At 41.1% G+C, this 25,368-nt stretch overlaps 2 protein-coding genes across 2 annotated transcripts in view; both read left to right on the top strand.

Moving 5' to 3' along the window:
* Nucleotides 1–587: 587 nt before the first annotated feature.
* On the top strand, nucleotides 588–22,734 carry LOC133332071 (titin-like). Its single transcript, XM_061540451.1, has 10 exons — nucleotides 588–890; nucleotides 5,496–7,059; nucleotides 7,128–7,357; nucleotides 7,426–8,790; nucleotides 8,857–11,661; nucleotides 11,749–17,592; nucleotides 17,664–17,895; nucleotides 18,344–18,515; nucleotides 18,588–18,774; nucleotides 22,381–22,734. Exons 1-10 carry the CDS (start codon nucleotides 692–694, stop codon nucleotides 22,731–22,733), a joined length of 12,951 nt encoding a protein of 4,316 aa, XP_061396435.1. The 5' UTR covers nucleotides 588–691; the 3' UTR covers nucleotide 22,734.
* Nucleotides 22,735–22,823: 89 nt separating this feature from the next.
* LOC133332058 (titin-like) overlaps nucleotides 22,824–25,368 on the top strand; it is a gene marked incomplete at both ends in the record, with an annotated part of 30,931 nt that continues 28,386 nt past the window's right edge. The window contains 2 exon segments of the mRNA XM_061540439.1: nucleotides 22,824–22,864; nucleotides 22,866–24,132. Of these exon segments, the coding sequence (XP_061396423.1) occupies nucleotides 22,824–22,864; nucleotides 22,866–24,132 (1,308 nt within the window).

The following is a 25,368-nucleotide window of genomic DNA, read 5'->3' as shown; positions in this document are numbered from 1 at the left end:
ACACAAATCGAGAAAGCAACTCATTTAAAAATAGACACCAATGTATAGAGAAAAAAGCAACGAATTGAAGAAATAAAATAAACAAGAAAATTTTGTGAAAAAATATTAAGTTATTAAAATTGAAAATAAAAAAAAAATAAATGGTGGTGATGGTGGTCATCATCATTATTTTAAGATGACCATAAAATCTGTGGACCAAAAAAAAAAAAAAAACAATTTAAATTTGAAGAATATTCTGTGCAACAAATTCGATATACTTAACAAAAGTTTCAAATTTCTTAATTTAATGTTTTTCCTCTATCCCTCTTTCCCTTATTTTTTTTCTAATCAATTTTTAGCACTTTTAAACGAAGCAGAATTGAAAAAAATTATAAATAAGAAAAAGTGTAGCAAACAAAATTAAAAAAAAAAACACGGTCATTTATTTTGTGCAAATAAAATAAGAAGCAATTATTTCAAATCATATCCAACAAAAAGATTTTAAAAACGACCGTAACGAATAAAACCCTAGAAGCTACACTGCCGCTGCAGCCAAAGAAATATCACTGAAAAAAATCGTAGAGAACAAAAAGAAAGAACAACAAGTGCAGTACTCAACAACAACGACAACAACACGCTGCGTGTTGCGAGAAAGTGATTTTTGTTTTTGTTAACATTTTAAATGCGCTATAGTGTTATATAACGATCTAAAATGCAACGGCAAAATCCCTCGAATCAGCAACAACAGCTGCAACAGCACCAGCAGCTGCAGCAACAACAGCAGCAGCAGCAATTCATGCAGCAAACGCATCAAACAACAATGCAAAGCCATCAAGAAATGCATCAGCAACAAAGGATCAGCCGCACTGAACATCACGTTCAGAGGAGTCAAGTTACCACTCACCAAAGAGGTCAGTCTGAGCAACCAAACCAATACAATGAAACAAACAAGCAAGCAAACAACAACAACAAAATACATATCACAACAGCAGCAACATCATATTTATTTTTCATTAATATATACATACACACATCCATATGGATGTATGTATCGGCCAATCGACCAATTCCACCCACTCACCTACATTTGTGGATGTGCAATGGTACATTCATACATTTGTATGTGTGTGTTTTGTTCATATATACATATATATTGAGATGAATTCATTTGCCTATTTCCGCCTCCACCCAACTTTCTTTTTAAAAGCTCTCTCCTTTAAGAGGGAGAGAGAGACTGAGAGAAAGATCAAGTAAATAACGACAATGTGTTGTTGATATACATATGCTATTGGTATTAGTCACTGAATTCTCTTTATATATATAAATATATGTATATCTTCCACATATGTGTGTATATATACAAACATTTGTATGTCTATGTTTTCCTTTCCAAAGTGAAGTGCGCCGTCGCCATAGCATCCATCTTTAATATGAAGAATACATAAAAATATGCTTTGCATCAGTGTTTTTTTTAATGCATCATCTTCATCATAATCATCAAAATGATCATCATTCTTAAAATAATAATGTGCTCTCTCTCTCTCTCCCAATCTTGTGTCTCTTTGGATGGGAACAAAAATAGGAAGAACTTTTGAATTCCAGAGGTTTTCCACAGATGTCTGTGGCAAATGTATCAGATCCTTGCATAGTTGCCATATTAGACAATTTTGCTCATGTCAATAGGTATGAGAGGAGTGATTAAAATCAGGCTTAAGTTGATCACAAAAATATGATCATCTTGAATATTGATTTTTCAGAAAATCATAGAAAACATGATGATTGTATAGTGGTTATATAGAATCATGATCTTATCAGGAATCTTATATGCAGATAATACTGAAATTTGGATCTGGTCTCTTTTTATGGGGGCTGTGTAAAAAATATCAACTGATTTTGAAAATTGTCTAAACAATTTCATATTGCTCTCCAAGAAACCAGATTGCCAAACTGCAGCAATTTCTGTGGAAAATTCATCTAAAGGTCCCAAATAACATTTGTATAAGGGTTATTTAGAAACATAAACCTATCTGGAATCCGATATGCAGATAATACCGATAATTGGTCTATGGGGGCTACGTCGAAATATTGACTGTTTTTGAAAATTGCCTATTAAATTTTATTATGCCAGATTGCCAAATTGCGGCAATTTTAGAGGAAAATTCGTCTATCAGAATCCGATACTAATATCAATAATTGATCTGGACTTTGAAGGATATGTAAAAATAGCAAGTGATTATGAAAATTGTTTAAAAATTGTATTTTGATCTCCAAGAACCTAGATTGTTAAAACGGTCTCGACCTCTATATATAGACTAGGTCAACGCATGGACTTATTTTGGAAATTCGTAAATTTCGTTAATGAAGAAGAATCTTTTTGTGGGGGCTATATAAAAGCTTGGCCCTATATAGATAATTTTCCTCAAAGATGTGTTGTAACCTCCTAAAACCTTCAAAATACAATTAGAGACAATGCAGTTTGGAAAAACGTACCGAAAAATCCCCAAAACGCCAAAAAATTGGGGATACCATTATATGGAGACTACTCGGAAATTTGGACCAATATTCAAAATTTTGCTAGGAATTTTTTCCAACCAATGAAAACCGAAAATACCAAATAAGAACCAGTTAGGTTGAAAAAGGTACACTGACTCCTAACGTACCGAAATTTGACAACTAGAGTTATATTGAAGGTCTACCCCGAAACATGGACCAGAGAGTACACAAAATACAAAATTACAACCGATCCAAAAGCTTGAAAATACCGAATATTAAGGGGGTACAGCAATATATAGAGGCTACCCTGAAATGTTAAATGATAATTCCTAATTTCAAATGACAACCCCTTCAGTTGAAAGAGGTACCCAAAAGCTTCAAAATATCGAATATTTGTGGGTTCGATACCGATATATTTTCATTTTCGGAAATGTGGACCAGAATTCAAAACTTTTGCTAGGAAGTTCTTCTACTCAATGAAAATCCAAACTATCAAATAAGAGCCAAAGAGGTTGAAAATCGTGCCCGAACTCCCAAAATATCGAAATTTGAAATCTAGCCTTAGATGGGGGGCTACGTCCAATAACATGGATCAATATTGATTTGATTTGCTACCCAAAGAGACCACGAAATCTTTCCAGTAGGAAGATTTTGCCCAAAATACCGAATATTAGGGGGAAGAGTAATATGGCCAATACCCCGATACAATATCGATAAATTTCGTACAGAGATTTTCTGCTCAACGATACTCCCTAATATTAAATTACAACCAATACCTTTGAAAAAGGTGCTTCAAGATACCGACTATATGGGGACAATCATAAAAAGTGGACCAATATTCCCCGTTTTCAATACCAAATATCTTAGGAATCACTAGCAATATATATGCAAATTTCCACAGCTCTAACTTAAATATTGTGATCTCAATGGTGCTAGTAACAGACAATCGGACGGACATGGCTAAATCGTCATAGAAATTTATTCTGATCAATAATGACAAATTTAAAATTATTGGGTTGGTGGGTATAAGGAAATCGTTTCAGATTTATTCGAGATTTATTCGAATCACATTGAGCCTAAAATAATGTGTGACCCTTCTACTTTCCGATTTAGCGATCTAGGGATCCGAATCAATCTCACAAATAAATTACAGTTATTATCAATTCATTTGGAATGTCATGTTTCCATGTTTCCTTAGTGCTACTTTTGAGGATCTCGTAAATTAAATGAATTTCTAATTCTTATTTCTAGCCGGGAAATTTCGAAACAAAAAAATCATAAAAGGAAAACTGGGTCTTTGAAGAGAAAAGAAGTACGAATAAATGATACTCCTTCGTTTCTTTGCTATAGGAGTATAATTTATTCATCTTTCTGTTCTCTTAGTCAGGTGCATATAAATTCGAAAAATATTTTGAACAAAAATCAGCTAATGATATTTTTTTATTTTTTCTATTTTCTAAAAATATATATTTTTTATTAAAAAATGTTATTTAAAATTATAGAAATATCCTTGACTAAATTTCTCTCTGAAATATGAATTATTAATTGAATTTCACAAGATTTTTATTTTCGAAATTAGCTGTTATTCGAATTTTTATTTCTAGAATTTTCGTAATGGAAAAAATATCATTAACATATACACTCGTTTATAAGTCATAAAAATTAATTAAAAATATAAAAAATATATATATTATAACACATCTGTTGATATTATTCATATGTATATACATAACTATAAACATACGAATATATTCGAAAAATGTATCATCTCAACATATATTTTTCATGTGGATGACCAATGCAAAACTTGTCTAAGATGATTCAAAAAAATATAATGGTGTCGTGTGCAATAGAAAATATTTTTCATACTACTTTTTTAATCGAGCTATGAAATGATATGTAATGCTCAGGAAATTGAAATATAACTTCAGAAATTCTTACATATAAATTATTATACAATTAATTAAGGAAATAAAGTACATATTTGCAATCTTAGAACAAAAGTTTATTCCGAAAGCATATCCTATGAAATTCTATCCTTCCCTGCTACTATCCGATAAATTTGTCTTAAAAACACCTCCATACAAACGTAATTTAAAAAAAATGACTAACTTATTTAGATATTTCCTTCGTTAGTTGGCTCCTTCCCATTTAAAAGACCCACAACGATGCACATTCCCTGCATTGGCTTTACAAACAAATATTTACCTGGAACAATATCTCCAGGTGTATTTATTTGTGTATAATATTTTTTTATATTTTTAAAATTCAAATTCCATGGCATTGACATCATCATCGTCGTCCATACACCGAAAAATAACAAGTAAATCTGATGGAAAAACAGTTTATAATTTGTATATCTCAGATACAACGGAATAGATAAGATAATAACTGTTGATCATGGAATTTTATCTCAACTTTATTTATTCATCATTGTTGTGCAGTTATAACGCTGCCGGCAAACGACAAAGAACACAACGTTCGCTCACAAAAAACATTTACATTTAAATAAATAGTAATTCAAGAAGAGGGAAAAGAAACACACAATACAATTACAAATCAAATTCGGAAAATTGAATATCGATTCACACACACACACATACATTAATATAACGAAACTAGCCAAGTGATTTTGAGGCGAATACCATCGAAGTTCGCAACTATTTACACATTTAAATTTTATCTCACTCATTCGAATGTTCAATCCAAAAAAAAAACTCTCAAGAGAGCAATAAGTTTCTCTCTCTCTCTCTAAAAAACACCCATATTTTGTTTTTCCATTTTCCACGATTATTACATAAAAAATGGAAAATTAAAAAATATATAATTTTTAAATAAAAATATTCTCTCATTGTTTTTGATAAAAATCCCTCCATCAAGAAACGAATCTCATAAACAGCTGCTAATATAAACATCAACCATCTCATTAATATCACCTCTCAATTACTCTCTCTCTCTCTCTCTCTAAATATAATTTACCCAATTTAACAAATTGTTTTCCCATCTATCTTCTCAATTTCCAGTGGAACAACATGGCGGCACCTATGTACCACCAGGTATTACACACGTCTATTCGCAAGGCGACATCTCACCACCGGTATTCGAAGAAATCTTCAAGAATGCTCGCTTCGCTCAAGGCGGCAACGCCTTGTTCGAAGGCAAGCTTCGTGGCAATCCCAAGCCATTTGTAACTTGGACTCGAAAAGGCGCACCACTTCTCGAATCGCAAAAGTTCCGCATGAATTATAACGAAGCCACCGGTGAGGTATCGTTGCTCATCAATCAAATCGGACCTGGCGACGAGGGTGAATACACCTGTACCGCTCGCAATCAATATGGCGAGGCTATATGCAGTGTCTACATTCAACCCGAAGGCGCTCCACCAATACAACCCATCCAGAAGTTCGAAAAGAACTTGTACACCAATGGTTATTCATTTACCTCGGTTGAGGAGGAGTTCCGTGTCGATACCTTTGAGTATAGACTTTTGCGTGAGGTATCCTTCAGGGAGGCCATTACACGTCGTGCCACCTATGAACAAGACTATCATCTAAGTCAGGAAGTGGATCGCAGCATGGGTCCCGCTCATGCTCCACAAATTGCCCAGAAGCCTCGTAACTCGAAACTTGTTGAGGGTTCTGATGCTGTATTCACTGCCAAGGTGGGCTCCAATCCTAAGCCCCGCCTTACCTGGTTCCACAACGGCCAACGTTTGGTACAATCTGCCAAATATGACATCTCCTATTCCAGCGGCACAGCCACTATTCGCATTAAGCAGGCCACTCACAAGGATGCTGGTCATTACACTTTGTTGGCTGAAAATACTCAAGGCTGTGTTGTGTCTTCAGCTGTCTTGGCCGTTGAACCGGCCGCCGAATCGGCCCACGAACCCAAGCCAGTGGATACCACCGCTGAACAATTGGAAGCTGGCAAGGCTTTGCCTCCCACCTTTGTTAAGGCCTTCATGGATCGTGAGATCACCGAGGGTCGCATGACCCGTTTCGATTGCCGCGTCACTGGCAATCCCTATCCTGAGGTCTACTGGTTCATCAACGGTCGCCAGGTCTATGATGATGCCACGCACAAAATTCTCGTCAACGAATCTGGTAGTCATTCTCTGATGATTACCAATGTCAGCCGCACTGATGCTGGCACTGTCCAATGCTTGGCTCGCAACAAGGCTGGTGAAATCGCCATCGAAGCCCAGTTAAATGTGCTCGAGATGGAGCAAGTTGTCGCACCACAATTTGTCCAACGCTTCAGTACTATGACTGTGCGCGAAGGCGAGCCCATCACCATGAGCGCCAACGCCATTGGAACTCCAATGCCACGCATCACCTGGCAAAAGGATGGCGTCCAAATCACCTCCACCGCTGATCGTTTCATTGGCATTGATGGCGGTGCCACTTGTTTGGAGATACCACGCGTCAAAGCATCCGACGCTGGCTGGTACCAATGTACTGCACAAAATGCTGCCGGCTCAACAGCAAATCGTGCCCGACTCTATGTAGAAGTTCCCAGAGAACAACCACCAACAGAACAAAGACGTCTGAATTTACCAAGACCTACGAAGATCATCGAACCAGAGTAAGTATTTTATTCGCCGCTCTCTGTAGGAGGACGATGGAGGTAATCAATATGTGTGTATATTTTAGGCCTCAACCTGGTCCAGAAGTTATTTATTTGCGTCATGTTGAACGCGCCAAGCCCCAGAGGCGTCCCGGTGAGGAAGAACGTGTCTATCCACCACCACAATTTATTGTACCCTTGCAAAATGTCCAGCAAGTTGAGGGTTCCAAAGTGCATATGGAAGCTCGCATTGAACCTGTCGGAGATCCAACTATGGTAGTTGAGTGGTACCTTAATGGCCGTCCGATGGCTGCAAGTATGTTTCGAATACTTCTCTTTCACATAAAACGGTAATAATTATCCTGATTTATCTGATTGCTGTAGGTTCCCGTGCCACTTCCGTTTTCAAATTCGGCTTCATTGCTCTGGATTTGTTGAGCGTCATGCCTCATGACTCTGGAGAGTATTTGTGTCGCGTTACCAACGCTTCCGGTATGGCCGAATCACGTGCCATCCTCTCCGTTACTCAACGTCCATCCATTGAGCAAACTTCCCAACACCCCAGCAGTTTGGAGTACATCAGCAACTTGGAAGACTATTCGCGTTACCAACGCCAAGAGAGCACTGAAGAGTTCATGAAACAGGCTCCAGTCTTCATCAGGCCCCTTCACGACTTGGGAGATCTCGAGGAGGGCAAGAACGCTCACTTCGAGGCCCAAGTTAACCCTGTAAACGATCCCACCATGCGTGTAGAGTGGTACAAGGATGGTCGCCCCATTACTGCCAGCTCACGCATCACCGCTATCTTCAACTTCGGTTATGTATCGCTTAATATTTTGCATTTGCGCGCCGAAGATACCGGCACCTATACCGTTCGTGCCGTCAACAGCATGGGCGAAGCCGTTAGCAATTCCAACATTCGCGTAAATGTTCGATCTCAAGTAACCGCTGATTTGGGTATTCCAGAGCAGCAGCGATACATTGAAAAGGTAGAAGAGTTGGAGGACTACAGAATGGCCCAGAAGCGTCGCCATACCCAGGAAGTTCCTGAGCCCATTGCTCCTCCCCAATTCAAGACCCAAATTCAAAATCAAGTCGATATGCGTGAAGGTGGACATGCCCACTTTGAAGCTCGCCTCGAACCAACTGGTGACTCCACCATGCGTATTGAATGGTACAAGGATGGCCAGCCCTTGGAAGCTAGCTCTCGCAGCACCACCTTCTTCAACTTTGGCTATGTTGCCCTTACCATCAAGCAATTGACCATCTATGATGCCGGTACCTATACCTGCCGTGCTTACAATGCAATGGGTGAGGATACCACCACAGCCCAATTGACTGTTATCTCCAAACACGAGATCGTCTCGGATTCTCAACATCCCGGTGGCTTGCAGAAGATCCAACACTTGGAAGACTCTTCCCGCTATGGTCGTAGTGAAGAGGAAGAGGTCACCGTGAAGCAAGCCCCACGTTTCTTGGGTCCCATGAAGGGCACTAACAAAATCATTGAAGGTCAAAAGGCTCACTTTGAGGCAAGAGTTGAACCTCAAAGCGATTTGACCATGAGCATTGAGTGGTATCACAATGGCCAACCCATCACCGCTGCCACTCGTATCCAGCCCTACTACGACTTCGGTTACGTAGCTTTGGATATTACCCAAGTTCGTGCTGAGGATGCTGGTGTCTACACCGTGGTGGCCCGCAATAAGCTAGGTGAAGCCCAATTGCAAGGAACAATGGTCGTTGAAAGTAAGTTTAACTTGTAGGATACCATTCTGGAAGGCATATATTTATAACATTTCCTTTTAATTGCAGCTCGTTCCAGCATTGATACATCTAGCATGCACCGTGGCCTCTATGAGAAGACCCAACACTTGGAGAACAAGCAATTCGTAGAACCTCAATATGACATCGAGGAAATCTCCAAATCTAAGCCCATTTTCGTTCAACCTTTGTCCGATCCCAAACCATTGCATGAGGGCAAGAATATTCATTTGGAATGCCGTCTAGAACCTATGGGTGATCCCACCATGCGTGTTGAATGGTTCCACAATGGCCGTCCCATTACTGTAGGTTCCCGTTTCCGTACCTACTACGACTTTGGTTTCGTAGCCTTGGACATTATCCAAGCCACCGCCTCGGATTCCGGCGAATACACCTGCCGCGCTACCAACCACTTGGGTAGTGCCCACACCTCGGCATGTGTTCGCGTTATTGATCGCTCCGACATTGTAACTGAAACCCAAAATGAAATGTCATTGGAGCACATTCATCAACTGGAAGAAGCATCCCGCCGTCACTACACCGGCGAAGAGGATATCACCATTATGCAAGCTCCTCAATTCACCAGGCCTCTACACAACATTGAGACCATGGAGGGTACCAATGTCCATTTGGAATGCCGTCTTCAGCCAGTTGGTGATCCAAGCATGCGCATCGAATGGTTTGTCAATGGCCAACCTCTTAAGACCGGCCATCGTTTCCGCCCAGCCTATGAATTCGATTATGTAGCCCTGGATTTGTTGGGTTGCTATGCCGCAGATTCTGGTGTCTACACCTGCCAGGCCAGAAACCAATTGGGCGAAGCTGTTACCTCTTGCTCCGTGCGCATTGTGGCCAAGAGCGATTTAATTATGGAAACCCAAAACGAGTCCGGCCTTCAAAAGATTGCCTATCTCGAAGACTCCTCTCGTTATCGCCGCAGCGAATATATTGACGAGGAAATCGTTACCATTCCTCCTCGTTTCTTGACCCACCCCAAGAGCCTCACTAATACCCGTGAAGGTGGCCGTGCTCATTTCGAGTGTAAAATCGAACCAGTTACTGACCCCAATTTGAAGGTCGAATGGTTCAAGAACGGTCGTCCTATCACTGTGGGTCACCGTTTCCGTCCAATTCATGACTTTGGCTATGTAGCCTTGGATATTGTTGATCTTATTGCCGAGGATTCAGGTGTGTACACCTGCCGTGCCGTCAATGCCATTGGTTCCGATGAAACTCAGGTTGAGCTATTGTGTCGCAGCTCTGAACAAATTGTTACCGTTACTCAAAATGAAACCGGTCTGCAACAAATCCATCATTTGGAAGATCGCTCCCGTTATTCTCGTCGCGAAGAAATCGACGAAACAACCAAGCAGGCCCCAGTCTTCACCACGTCTCTAAAGAATGTGGAGATTAAGGAAAATCAACGCGCTCACTTCGAGTGCCGTTTGATTCCCGTTTCGGATCCCTCGATGCGCGTCGAATGGTACCACAATAACATGCCATTGAAATCGGGATCCCGCTTTACCGAAACCAACAACTTCGGTTTTGTCGCTTTGGATATTATGTCCTGCTTGCCCGAAGACGCTGGCACCTATACCTGCCGTGCCTACAATGCCATCGGTGAGGCCATAACCTCAGCTGTAGCCATTGTTCATACCAAGAAGGCCATCTACTCGGAATCGCAGCACGAAAGCGCCCTTCCTCGCTTGCAACATTTGGAGGAATCTACAAAGCGCCAACGCATGAGTGCCCAAGAAGAATTCATCACTCAAGCACCAGTCTTTACACTGCCCGTGCGTGATTCCCGTGTAGCAGAAGGTCAAGCCGTCCACTTCGAGGCCCGCCTCATCCCAGTTGGTGATCCCAATTTGAAGGTCGAATGGTTGCGCAATGGTCAACCCATTGAAGCTTCCAACCGCATTACCACAATGCATGACTTTGGCTATGTTGCTCTCAACATGAAATATGTCAATCCTGAAGATTCCGGCACCTACACCTGCCGGGCCACCAACGAACTCGGCCAAGCTGTTACTTCAGCATCTTTGATTGTCCAATCGAAAACTTCCATTCAAATGGAAACTCAACATGAAGCTGCCATGCATAAGATCCACCAATTGGAAGACCACACTCGTTATCAACGTCGTGAGGAGGAAGAATATGTTGTCACCCAGGCTCCCAGATTTGTCACCAAACTCATTGGCCCCACAAATTTGGTTGAAGGCCAAAGCGCTCACTATGAATGCCGCATTGAACCATATCCCGATCCTAACCTCAAGGTTGAATGGTTCCACAATGGCAAGCCCTTGAACACTGGTCATCGTTTCCGCACTACCTATGATTTCGGTTTTGCCGCTCTCGACATATTGACCGTCTACGCTGAGGACAGCGGTGAATACACCTGCCGCGTCACCAACAATTTGGGCGAAGCAGTCAATTCAATTGTCTTGAATGTCCAATCCCGCTCGGGCATTAGCCACGAAACTCAACACGAAGAAGCCCTGGAAAAGATCCACCACTTGGAAGATGCTTCCCGTTATCAACGTCGCGTTGAAGAGGAAACTTACATGGCCGAAAGACCACAATTCGGTCGTCCATTGCGCAATGTCAATACCAACGAAGGCAAGCCTGTCCATATGGAGGCCACTCTTACCCCCGTCAATGATCCCACCATGAAGGTGGAATGGTACTGCAATGGTGTACCCATTCAGACTGGCCATCGTTTCAAGACCACATACGATTTCGGTTTCGTAGCCTTGGATATCTTGTATGCCCATGCCGAAGACACCGGTACTTACATGTGCAAGGCAAAGAATGCTGTAGGGGAAGCTGTAACGACTTGTGCTGTAAACGTAACAGGTAAGTTGATCACGCCAGGGCACTGGAATGGACATAAGAAATCCGAAACTATGATTAATAAAAATTTATTTTATTTTACTATTCTAGCAAACAAGACATTGGACCTCGACACTCTCGATGCTGAGCGCTTGGAAAAGATTCGCCAACTGGAGACACATGCCGCTCCCAAGAAGGTCGAAGTAGAAGAAAAGGGCCAGAAACCCATTTTCCTAACTCCACTCAGCAATCTGGAACATCTTAAGGAAGGCGAACACGCTCACTTGGAGTGCCGCGTCGAGCCAATCAATGACCCTAACTTGAAGATTGAATGGTTCTGCAATGGCAAGCAATTGCCGCTGGGCCATCGTTATAGAACCACCCACGACTTCGGCTACGTTGCCTTGGACATTCTCTATGTCTATGGTGAAGATACCGGCACCTACATGTGCAAGGCCACCAATTTCCTAGGCGAAGCTGTCAACACTTGCAATGTGCGCGTGTTGAACCGCCGCAGCATGATCTTGGACACTCAACATCCCGATGCCTTGGAGAAAATCCAAAAATTGGAATCCAAGGTACCTGTACGTCGCACTGAAATAAGCGATCAACCTATTAGCCCACCTCACTTCAGCGTTGAGTTGCGTGGCAGCACCGAAATTTATGAAGGTGAAACTGCCCACTTTGAAGCCCAAGTGCAACCTGTGCACGATCCCAATTTGCGCATTGAATTCTATCACAATGGCAAACCTTTGCCCTCGGCCTCTCGTTTCCATATCACATTCGATTTCGGCTACGTGGCCTTGGATATTACCCACGCAGTGGCTGAGGATGCTGGTGAATATTCGGTACGTGCTGTCAATGCTCTTGGCCAGTGCGTATCTTCCACCAACTTGCGCGTCATTGCCCGTGGCACAATCATCATGGATACTCAACATCCCGAAGGTTTGGAGAAGATCCGTAAATTGGAATCGACTGCTCCCTTCCAACGTCCAGAATTGGAGACACCTGGTACCAGACAACGTCCAGTATTTACCCAACCCTTGCAGAATATCGATCGCATTAACGAGCACCAGACCGCTCACTTCGAATGCCGTCTCATCCCTGTTGGTGATCCCAACCTCAAGGTGGAGTGGTACCGCAACGAAAAGATCATTGAGGACAGCTCTCGCATCACCAAACAACACGATTTCGGCTATGTTTCCTTGGACATTTCTCACATTCGCAAAGAAGACGAAGGTGTTTACATGTGCCGCGCCGTCAATCCCTTGGGCGAGGCTGTCACCACCGCTTCTATGCGTGTTGTTACTGAGGCTAGTATTCAAATGGATACTCAACATCCAGACAGTATCAGCCGCATCCATCAATTGGAGCGTCCACCAGCACCTCGCCCCGTCGAGCCTGAGCGTGCATTCGAAAAGCCCATTTTCACCCAATTGCTTACCGGTCCATCGGAGGTATGGGAAGGCCAACATGCCCACTTTGAAGCTCGTGTGGTGCCAGTTGGTGATCCATCATTGAAATTCCAATGGTTCATCAATGGCGTAGAGTTGCAAATGGGCTCTCGCTTGAGAACATCTAACGACTTCGGTTTCGTTACCCTTGACATCAGCTCCATTGTTCCTGAAGATGCTGGTGTCTACATGTGCCGTGCCTACAACGCTGCCGGTGAAGCTGTTTCTTCAACTGCTATGAAGGTCAAGACTAAGGCCAATATTGCCGGTGAACCCTTGATTCCTGAATCATGGGAAGCCATCCGCTTGAAGGAAGCCTCCATGAACCGTGTTCCCGAAATGTTTGTTGACACTACACCACAACAAGCTCCAGTCTTCACCACCCATTTGCAGAGCTACGACAAGCTGAGCGAAGGCCAACATGTCCTTCTTGAAGCTCAAGTTGAACCTCGTGCCGATCCCAACTTGCGTATTGAATGGTTCAAGAATGGTATTTCCCTAACCACTGGTGCCCGCATTCGCAGTACCTTTGACTTCGGTTTGGTCACCTTGTCCATCAATGGCTTGCGTGCCGACGATTCTGCTATTTACACTTGCAAGGCCACCAACCAAATTGGCGAAGCCGTTTCCACTTGTTCCCTCAAGATTGAGGATCGTCATTGGTTGCAAGCCGAATCTTTGCATCCTGATTCTTTGCCACGCATTGGTGAATTGGAAGCACCCAAACCAGGTCGCCCAGAGGCCGCAGAACCTGTCTACGAGACTCCCGTCTTCATTACCCATTTGAACAACATTGAATGCAAGGAGGGCGATAATGGACGCTTCGAGTGCAACGTTGAACCATCACGCGATCCTACCATGCAAATTGAATGGTTCTACAATGGCCAACCTTTGCAGGCCGCTGCCAAATTCAAGTCCATCTACGATTTCGGCTACTGTGCCATGGACATGTCCAACTTGTATGCTGAGAACAGCGGCATCTACACTTGCAAGGCCACCAACAGCAAGGGATCAGCCACCACATCGGGTACCTTGAAATGTACCAGTGGCAAAATTATGTTCCTCGATACCCAACATCCTCAAGGTGAGGCTGGTATGGAGGCCATCAAGGAAACCGAAGAAGAATTGGCCAATCGCTACAACCGCGAGGTTGTTAAGCCCGAAACCCAATACCCCGCTCCCGTCTGGACTAGACCTTTGCAGGCTGAGTTCCATTTGTCGGAAGCTCAAGCATTGCACTTGGAGGGTAATGTGGAACCAAAGGAAGATCCAAATCTCTTCATTGAATGGTACTTCAACGGCAAGTTGTTGCAACACGGATCTCGCTTCAAGATGACCAGTGAATTCGGTTTCGTTACCTTGGATCTGATTGAAGTTTATGCCCGTGACCAGGGTATTTACACTTGCAAGGCCTACAACAAGGCAGGTGAAGCCTTTACTTCGACCACCATCTTCTGCGACACCAAGGAAAGCATCATCGAAAAGACCCAACATCCTAAGGGTGCTGAAGGTCTGGAACAAATTCAAGACTTGGAAGAATCTTTGCGCAAGGATGGCAGCAGACCCGATAAGGAAGAAGAAGGTATGGCTCCACGCTTCACCACCGAATTTACCAACATTGCCGACATCGGCGAAGGTGAAATTGCTCATTACGAAGCCAATCTCATTCCAACCGGAGATCAAAGCATGGTCATTGAATGGTTCTTCAATGGCAAGGTCTTGGAGGCCAGTCATCGTGTACGCACCATTTATGCCTTTGGCATGGTCGCTTTGGAAATTTTGGGTACCAAGATTGAAGACAGCGGTACGTACACTTGCCGTGCTACCAATAAATATGGCTCTGCCGAAATTAGCTGCACTCTTGAGTGTGTTGAGAAACCACGTGGCCAGAAACCCGTTTTCACCACCCACATTAAATCCGTGGAGGGTCTTAAGGATGGCCAATCCGCTCACTTCGAATGCACCCTCATCCCAGTCAACGATCCCGACCTTAAAGTTGAGTGGTATCACAACGGCAAGCTCATGCGTCACTCGAACCGCATCAAGACCGTTTCCGATTTCGGCTACGTCGTCTTGGATATTTCCTACTTGCAGGATCATGATAGCGGCGAATATGTGTGCCGTGCCTACAACAAATACGGTGAAGACTTTACTCGTGCCACACTCAACTGCCGTGGTCGTGGTGGTGTCTTCTATGACAGCTTGCAACCTGATTCCTTGCAAAGAATCCGCGAATTGGAATGTCCTCAAGGCCAAGAAGTGCCTTCAACTCCCGTTGTTGCCGAACCACCCAAGTTCATTACACAAATCACCGATGTCACCAAGTTGGTTGAGGGTCAAAGTGCTCACTTTGAGGCCCGCCTTACACCTATTACCGACCCCGACCTCAAGGTTGAATGGTACTTCAATGGCAAGAAATTGCCTCATGGCCATCGTTTCCGTACCTTCCACGATTTCGGTATTGTTATCTTGGATATTTTGTATTGTTATGAGGAGAATTCTGGTGTTTACGAATGCCGTGCCGTCAACAAATATGGTGAAGATGTAACCAGGGCTACATTGAAGTGCACCTCGAAGGCCAACCTGATTTTGGACTCGCAATTGCCTCGTGGCATGGAAGGTGGTTTGGAGAAGATTGCCAATCTGGAATACAGTATGGTACGCACTCGTGACGAAACTGTCGAAGAGAGCAGAGGCAAGGCCCCCGTGTTCACAGTACCCTTGGAGAACATCGACAATATGCGCGAAGGTGAAAACGCTCACTTTGAGGCCCGTGTTACACCCACTGATGATCCTAAACTACGCGTCGAATGGTTCTGGAACGGCCGTCCTCTTAAGGCTGGTTCCCGCTTCCGTACATTCTGCGACTTTGGCTTTGTCATCTTGGAAATTTCTCCTGTCTACCCCGAAGATTCGGGTGAATACTCTTGCCGTGCCATTAATGAATATGGTGAGGCTGTGACCACTGCCATCATGAAGATTCAAGGCAAACGCAGTATCATCATGGAATCCCAATTGCCAAAGGGCATGGAGGGCACCATTGATCGCATTGCCGAACTGGAAGGTTTGGGTTCTCGCAGCACTGAATTTGTACCCGACGATGATACTGGCAAGCCACCAGAATTTATCACCACACCCTTCGACATGGTCATCAATGAGAATCAATTGGCCCACTTCGAATGTCGTCTGCAGCCGATCAACGATCCCAGCATGCGTGTTGACTGGTTCCACAACGGCAAGGCCTTGTGGTCTGGCTCTCGCATTAAGACCATCAACGACTTTGGTTTCGTTATTTTGGAAATTGCCGGTTGCTACCAACGCGACAGTGGTCTTTACACCTGTAAGGCCACCAACAAGCACGGTGAAGCTACTGTGTCCTGCAAATTGCAAGTCAAGGGCCGCCAAGGTATTGTCATGGAGCCCCAATTGCCATCCAACTTCCGTACTGGCACTGAGAGCTTGCAGAAACTCGAAGAGAACATGCACAAACGTGAAGAGATGGTCATCGATGAAGAACAACCCAACCCACCCAGATTCACTGAAGACATCAAGGATAACTTGGATGTCCAGGAAGGTGGTCCCATTCACTTCGATTGCCGCGTTGAACCCGTTGGTGATCCAACAATGCGCATCGATTGGTTCTACAATGGACGTCCTTTGGCCACCGGTTCCAGAGTGCATCAACTCAATGACTTTGGCTTCATTGCTTTGGACATTGACTATATCTATGCTCGTGATTCTGGTGAATATACCTGCCGTGCCACCAACAAATGGGGCACTGCCACCACCACTGCCAAGGTCACATGCAAGGGCAAGAGCAATATCGTTTACGATACACAATTGCCTGACGGCATGACCGCTCAAAAATTGAAGGAATTGGAACAAGGACGTATTCCCGACGCACCCAAAGAAGAGGAAGTAGATTTCGGACCACCAGTCTTTGTTACCGAAATTGCCTCCACCACTGTCGAAGAAGCTGAAGCTGTACGTTTCGAATGTCAAGTAGAACCTAAGAATGATCCCAACTTGCGCGTCGAATGGTATCGCAATGGTAAATTGCTGCCATCGGGCCACAGATATAGGAACATTTTCGATATGGGCTTCGTATCATTGGATATTTTGTATGTCTATGCCGAAGATTCGGGTGAATATGTTTGCCGCGCCTACAACAAGCACGGTGAGGCACGTACCTCGGCTACAGTGTCATGCAAGAAATTGCCATCAATTATGTTGCAAAATCAAGTGCCACGCGGCATGAAGCGTTCCGAAACTCTAACACAAATGGAGGCTACCATTAAGAAATATACTTCTGAGGTACATTTGACCGAAGATGATCTCTTCGATCCGGATCGCAAGCAGCCACCTCGTTTTGTCACCCAAATTAAGGATCAAACATCGTTGACGGAAATGAGTAAGACCAAATTCGAATGTCAATTGGCGCCAGTTGGTGATCCCAACATGAAGGTGGAATGGTTCTTCAATGGCAAACCATTGTTGTACAGTGAGTATCAGAGTTGAGGGGTGTAATTTGGAAAGTTTTTCTAATACTTTTTGTGTGTGTGTTTTTTACAGAGAACCGTTTCCAACCAATTTACGATTTCGGCTATGTTGCCATGAACTTTGGCTGGGTCTATCCCGAAGATAGCGGTGAATATGTATGCAGGGCCACCAATTTGTATGGCAAAGATGAGACCAGGGCTGTTATTAAGGTAGCTGGCAAACCAGGCATTGTTTATGATTCCCAATTGCCAGCCCATATGCACAGCATTGATCGTATCCGTGAAATGGAAGCCTCGTGGCAAGTGTAAGTAGCAATTTTGAGATATTTCTTTTTTCTTGGAAATTAGGCTATACGATTTTAAACATGCTGACGAATGCGGTTAGTTGGTGTGTGACAAAATGGCGCCCAATGTTCAGCCTGAATCAACGATACGGAATTTAAATGTTTCAGGCTCTGCCAACTAATTTAGTTGGTCAAGTAGCCACATTTGGTGTTATGTATCAATATGGCGCCCAACGGTGGGCCCTAGGTGTATGTATCAATATGACGCCCAAAGTTGCAAATTATGCATTTCGAAGAGAAGAAAATAGTTTTTATTTAATTAGTTTTGTCTCCCCATGGATTAAGGCATACAAACTTTGGACGTTGGACCCATATGCAACTTTTTAAATTTGTTTTTTTTTTATTTCTATTTATGCTTAAAATAACAAATGACTAACTGTGTTACTTTTTCGTTTTTCCTTTCACGTAGTGTTCCCGAGGAAGTTGATCCTGATGCCAAGGCTAGATGTAAACCCACGTTTGTTAGCAAACTGGAACCACAGACCGTTGAAGAGGGCGAACCTGCTAGATTCTGTGTGCGTGTAACTGGCCATCCTAGACCCAGAGTTATGTGGTTGATCAATGGTCATACAGTTGTATCTGTAAGTATTACTTTTTCCAATTATATACCTCCATCCGTCGAAGTCTAATTATTACAATTTTCCTTTCTGCAGGGTTCACGTTACAAGCTCACAAACGATGGAATGTTCCATTTGGATATTCCAAAGACACGTCAATACGATACCGGTAAAGTCGAAGTAATTGCTCGTAATTCTGTTGGCGAATCTATTGCCTCAACCGAATTGAATGTTGTGGCACGTTCCGATGATTTCCGTGGCGTTCTTAAGAATTCACCACGTCGTAAGTATTGCCAACTGTTTTGTTATTTTTTTTTCAACACTTATTATTAGTATTTACAACACACAAGGTTAAGTTAATATTCACCACAAACAAACTGAAAATAACACCACAAGCTTTACTTTTTTGAAAAGAAAAAATATTTTTTTTACTTAATTGATTGACAATAACACAATTTTTCAACCACAAACCTGCCAAGTTTTTTAGAGTAAACGATTTTATTTAACAAACAAACACATGATGACATTGTAAAATATACATACAAGCTACATCAGATTTTCCAAACCAAAAAAAGAACACCTACAACAATTCCAAAGAAAAACTTAACTGTCCACAAACTAAACACAAAAAGAAAAAACTACAAGAACCCAAAAAAATCAAAACCCCAAGAATTTCCTTCCTGGTACCTTCCACTCTTCTTCCCATCTACCCTCTCTCTCCGATCCTTTTCCCCTCCCAGTCTATCTCTTTTCCACTTGTAAATATTCCCCATCATCATATGCAAGCTGCAACATCTCAACGGTTATCTAGTAATGCCCCCCAAATTCTCTATGGATTCTGGGAATCACCAAGCGACGCTTTCTAACCTAACCTAACAAAAAAGTCTGGATGAGATGATGATAAGGATACCAAGTAGATGGGTAGTATAATGAATAATAACCATGGAAATATGTTTGTGTGTATGTTTTATGTTTTTTTATATTTTTGTTACTTTTCCAAAGTATCACTGTAATTTATTTACTAAAACAATTTTTGTTGTGTATAATTTATTGGTATTGTGGTTCATCCATTGTTTATTTCTTCACATTGTTTTATATGACAATAATTCTCATTCACTTGAATGTGATACCTGTAGTGGTTATTAAATTTTGGTTTTTGATTTTCAATATTTTTACCAAGCATGTTTTATGTTTTTTTTTATAATAAAAACTATTTTTTTATTTTTTAAATAATTACATTCCTTCACATATATAGTTTATATCACATTTATTAAAATTCTACATGTTACAAAGATTTCGATTTATTTTAAAATCTTGGTTCTCTAGGTCTATCATTTGTTGAAACTCTTTGAACCCATATAGTTGGTAGTTTCATTACGGAACTAGTTCAAAGGAAATATTCACCAACAAGAAGGAACGGTACTAAATCAATTTCATTCTTTCTTTGAATGTTACCACAGCATTTATCTTTCACTCAACTTTCTACAAATGGGTCTTGGGCAATCTTCAGAGGTCGATCGAACTAGGTCATTTTTTTTTAAAAGTGAACTCTGTGGTTCTCCTCGTTCAATTAGCATATATCGTTCAAATGGTTACTCAGTTCAATTTGTATGGCAGCAAATTCATGATATGTATATAATTTATTGAATTAAAAAAAACTATATCAGGATCAACTGAAAGTATTTTTTCATAGTTCACTTCTAAAATATTTTCATTAAGTTTGTGAACCCAGCATTCTGTGAATTTTTTTTTCAGAATTTTAAGAAAATAGTTATATTTGAACGAGTTTAACGCCGTTCAGTTCAGTTTGTCAAAGTCAGAGTTTCTCTGATCCACATTGAACTATGTCGTTCACCCATTCAGTGGACTGACTCGTTCAATTGAACTAGGTCGTTCATGAGCCAATCCAATTGTCAATAAAAAGTTTAAAAGCAATATTTCATATGAATTCACAGAACATTGTCAAAATATATTATCCTTCTATTTTTAAGTCCTTGTCAAAATTCAACTTCGATTTTTGACCATTCACTACAAAAGTAAAAATCGCCCTAGGTATCCCTGATTTGAAGCCTAAACACAAATGGAAATTGCGGTACATTTGAATGAACACACACAAAAATCAATCGTCTTATTTTGATCAATCGTCTTATTTATTAAGGATCAAGATTTATGGAAATTAAAATTGTGGATCGATCTGAAGGCTCAGCATTAAACATGTTTATTTCACAAGCGAACTAGTTCATCTGAACAATTCCCTGAAAAGAACGTCTTATTCTTTCTGACAACATAAATTTGTAGATTGTCCCCAATTGATTGGCATCCATGTTGTTTAGTTCACGACCGAACTAGTTCAGATGAATTCCTTGTCAAAATTCAACTTCGATTTTTGGCCTTTCACTACAAAAATACGTTTAGTCAAAAATTGACTTAAGTATCCCTATTCGAAGCAAAAATGGAAACTGTGATACATTTGACTGAACACAATCCGGATTGAAAGCAACCGCCTTATGCTGAGCCACAAAGTTCAGCAATAAATATGATTAGTTCACAAGAGAACTAGTTAATTTAAACAATTCCCTGAAAACAATTCTGATAACATACATTTGTAGTTTGGCCCCAATTGATTGACCTGAGGGTTCCGCATCCATGTTGTTTAATTCACGAGCGAACTAGTTCAGTTCAACGATTCCATGAAAAGAGTGTATGAACTAGGTCATATGTTCACTTTAATTCATTTTTTGTTTGAATAAAAATTGTTATGAGGGGTACTTATTCGCCCATAAAATCAAACGTTACTACAGAAAACAAAAAAATGTAGTTCACGGAGCATATTGAACTTTCTCGTTCATTTTTTTCAAAAGGAACTAGTTCCTTAATATTATTTATTAGTTCTATTTTTGTTTATTATGGGTTGTGGTCACACAGGGAGCTGTATTAACTTGCGTTTTTATTTATGTAAGAACATCTGAAAAATTAACTAGAAACAACAAGAAGAGGAAAGAGATCGGTAAAAAGAGTGAAATCAAGTAATGGAACTATATGAACAAAACAGATGGACCGATACTTCCGATCGTTCCTTTCTCGTAATAGTGCCAATGAACTAGTTAGTTCCGGTACGATCCAACTCTATTATTTTGTAACTAACACTCCACAGTCTATGATCAATAATGAACTAGGTAGTGAAATATGGTCATTGAACTAAATAGTGAACTATAAACCAGATGAACTATCGAAATTCCATTTAGAGAGCTGAAGTGTAAGGAACATTTTTATAAAACATTTGAAAAGCTGCTTATTTATATTTTGGGTTCGAAGGGCCCACTTTGGTCCTATTTCAAAACATTATTTTTTTGAATTTTTTGTGTTGGGTTTATTTTAGACTTTATTCAAATCCAAAGACCTATTTGTTATATATATAGGTCCACTTTTCTATATTTTAGATACAATAGAGTCATGATAATACGCAATAATATATTTGGGCAGATCGAAGGGCCAAATACAGAGATTTTTTAAAAAAATAAGTATTTCAATTCCTTATAAAAGTAAAAACTCTTCGAAAAGTCGAATTCTAGTATTGACCATTAGGATGTATGTAAATATATGTGTATATATTTTTTTTAAATTAATGTAACTAATTCCAGCTTATTAAAAAATAACACTAACCCAATTATAAATATTTGTTTTAAAATAAAAAATATTACGAAAGTAAAAATAATTATTATTATAAAAAAGTGTCCTTACAAAAAGGAAAACACCTAGCCCTCCCAGAAAAAAATCAATAAAAATGGATTTATGTTTATCCGTTCGATTGTGTTGTAAACCACAAATGATGAACCCTATTTCTCAACTCAATTTCTTTTCTCTTTATTAATTTTTACCCTCGGTTTAGCTTGGTATGATTATGAACTAACGGCCTATCAAAAGGAACGCAAAGAAAACGAATTGGAAAAGGTGTTCGATGAACGCAAACAATATTTGGCCGAGCAAAGTGGCACCACTTTGAAGGGTGTTGAACATCTCAAACCCAAACAATACAAACCTGAAGCTCCCGAATGGCAACAGACTGTGCGCAAGAAGAAGACCGAAGATTATTACAATAAATTGCAGGAGCTCGACACTGAACTTCTGTTGAAGGAAACTAATTTGCGCAAGGATAATCATCAATATGCTATTCCTGGCGAGAAAATTGTTAGCAGTTCACAAGCCAAGGGTATGGCTCAGTCCTATGAGGAGAATTTGTAAGTTGAGATATAAAAAACAATTAAATTTGTTCATATTTTAAATATTAATTTCGCTCTCTTTCTCTTCATCTATTTATAGGCAAGAAGAACAAACAACAAGCACCAGTGCCACCACCAAACGCGTAGTCCAACAAAAACCCGTGGAACCCTCTGAATCGTCCGTCCATGGCCGTGAAGTGCACATGAACAAACAACAACAAACCCAAAAGGAAGTTGTTGGCGACATGGAAATTACCCGCAAGATTACCGCCACCGAAACCACTGAGGTTGAGCACAAGGGCACCATTCAAGAACGTGTGGTCAAGGGCCCCGTTAAGCCAGCCAAGCCACCAGTATTCACCAAGAAGATCCAGCCATGCCGTGTCTTCGAAAATGAACAGGCCAAATTCGAAGTTGAATTCGATGGTGAACCCATGCCCAAGATCAAATGGTTCCGCGAGAACTTCCCCATCCAAAGCTCACCCGACTTGCAAATCCACACCTTCAGTGGCAAGTCCATCTTGATTATACGCCAAGTGTTCGTTGAAGATTCCGCAGTCTTCTCCTGCATTGCCGAAAACCATGGAGGTACCGCCAAGTGCAGTGCCAATTTGGTCGTTGAAGAACGCCGTCGTGCCGGCAAGGGTGGCATGGCTCCCCCTAGCTTTGTAAACACCATTCAAAGCACCACTGTGACCACCGGCCAGTTGGCTCGTTTCGATGCCAAGGTAACCGGCACCCGTCCCATGGATGTCTACTGGATCAAGAATGGCATGAAACTCCAACCCAGCATAAAATTCAAGATGTTGGAAGAGGACAACATCCACACCCTGTTGATCATTGAACCAACTGCCGAAGATACTGGCCGTTATGAATGTGTTGCTGTGAATGCTGCTGGTGAGGCTCGCTGTGATGCCGATTGTGTTGTTCAATCCTCGGCCAAACCCGAAAAGCCAACCACCCCCGGCGTGGAAAAGGCTCCACACATTGTCGAACAATTGAAGAGTCAATCTGTGGAAGAGGGTAGCAAGGTAATCTTCCGTTGTCGCATTGAGGGTAAACCCACACCCACGGCTCGTTGGATGCGTGGTGATAACTACGTTAAACCGTCACGTTACTTCCAAATGTCACGTCAAGGTGAATACTATCAGCTTGTCATTTCGGAAGCCTTCCCTGAAGATGAGGGCATCTACAAGTGCATTGCCGAAAATAAATTGGGTAGCATTCAGACCAGTGCTCAATTGAAGGTGCGACCAATTGAGAATTTGGATGCTCCACCCACAATTACCGCTTTGAAGGATGTTAGCGTAACGGAGGGTATGCCAGCCCAATTTAAGACGACAGTAACGGGCAAAGTGAAACCGACAAGTGTTCAGTGGTTCCGTGAAGGTGCTTTAATTCCGGAAACACCTGATTTTCAAGTAAGTTGATGTGCAAAATATTTTTCTTGTTGTTGTTATTTATTAGTTATACATTATTATTACATACCACACGAAAGAAAAAAACTCGATTTCTAGCGTTAACGCTAGTAACCTTTTCAAGAAAAAAAATGTCAGGTTCATCAAAGGGGAAGAAGCAGCCTTACAAAACACCTGCAAATTTCTAACTGATCTTAAAAACCTTTCTGAATTTTGTATCAAATCGTTTCTGATTTAGTGAATTTCCTATGTCATATAGATATCTCTTAAATGCGGTTTGAGAGTCAATACACTGGAACGATACAAAGTCCATATAAAAATTTCATATATCACTAATTTTCGTAATTATTTCGAATTTTCGGGTCAGGTTTTTTTCAATTTCAACAAGTTATAATAGCGACTTTCAGGTCCTTAGTGCCTATACATGTTGACATGACTCATACGCCACCAACTGCTTCAACTGTAACAAAGAAATAAAAATTGAATTTGAACATTCGAAATGCTAAAAATCGATTGGGGCTTTCAGGAGAAAACATGTGGTTTGCTGCATTAAACTACAGCAAATTATATCGAATAGTAGGGTTACCATTATGTGGGGACTATATCAAAACTGAATCGATATTTATATTTTTTGTAGGGAGATTACAATTATAAAAGGTAACAGCAAATCTCAGCTGATTTGATTCCAACGTAATACTAGTGTCAATATGAATTTGACAAATTATGTTTTTAAAAATCACCCAACAGGAAAATTTATGAGAGCATACTTTTGAAATTGTTCTTTATTAAATGTGCTCCCGTAAATTTACTCAATCTGCCTGCTGGGAAAGTTTCAACACAAATTTTCTTCAAGGAATAACTCGCTATTCCCAGCATTTTCATATGAGTTACACATATATATAGCAATGGCTCATTATAGGAAAGATGTGGAAGCGATAGAAATATAAATTTGATAGATTTTCATTTGTTTTTCAATTTTTATTTTGAGGATTCGAAAATATTTCATTTTCAAAATAAAAATAATTTGATGATAATTTGTTTGTTTGTTTACATTTTTCTGTCAAAATGAGTTGACACTAGTAGAACTTACAACAACAAATTTCCATGTGGTTCTTGTATCGTTTTTTGTACAACAACACTTGCTGTTACCTTCTATTATTATACCATGGTAGGGAGATTTGACATCCAATGAAAATTCAAAATTTGTTAAAAACCGAAATACCGAAATTTTATGAGAGC

Source organism: Musca vetustissima, unplaced genomic scaffold, assembly GCF_032173495.1.
Source record: "Musca vetustissima isolate MV318-11 ecotype Yass unplaced genomic scaffold, APGP_CSIRO_Mvet_v1 utg1998, whole genome shotgun sequence".
Lineage (NCBI taxonomy): Eukaryota > Metazoa > Arthropoda > Insecta > Diptera > Muscidae > Musca > Musca vetustissima.
This window is presented reverse-complemented; position numbering and strand designations above follow the sequence as displayed.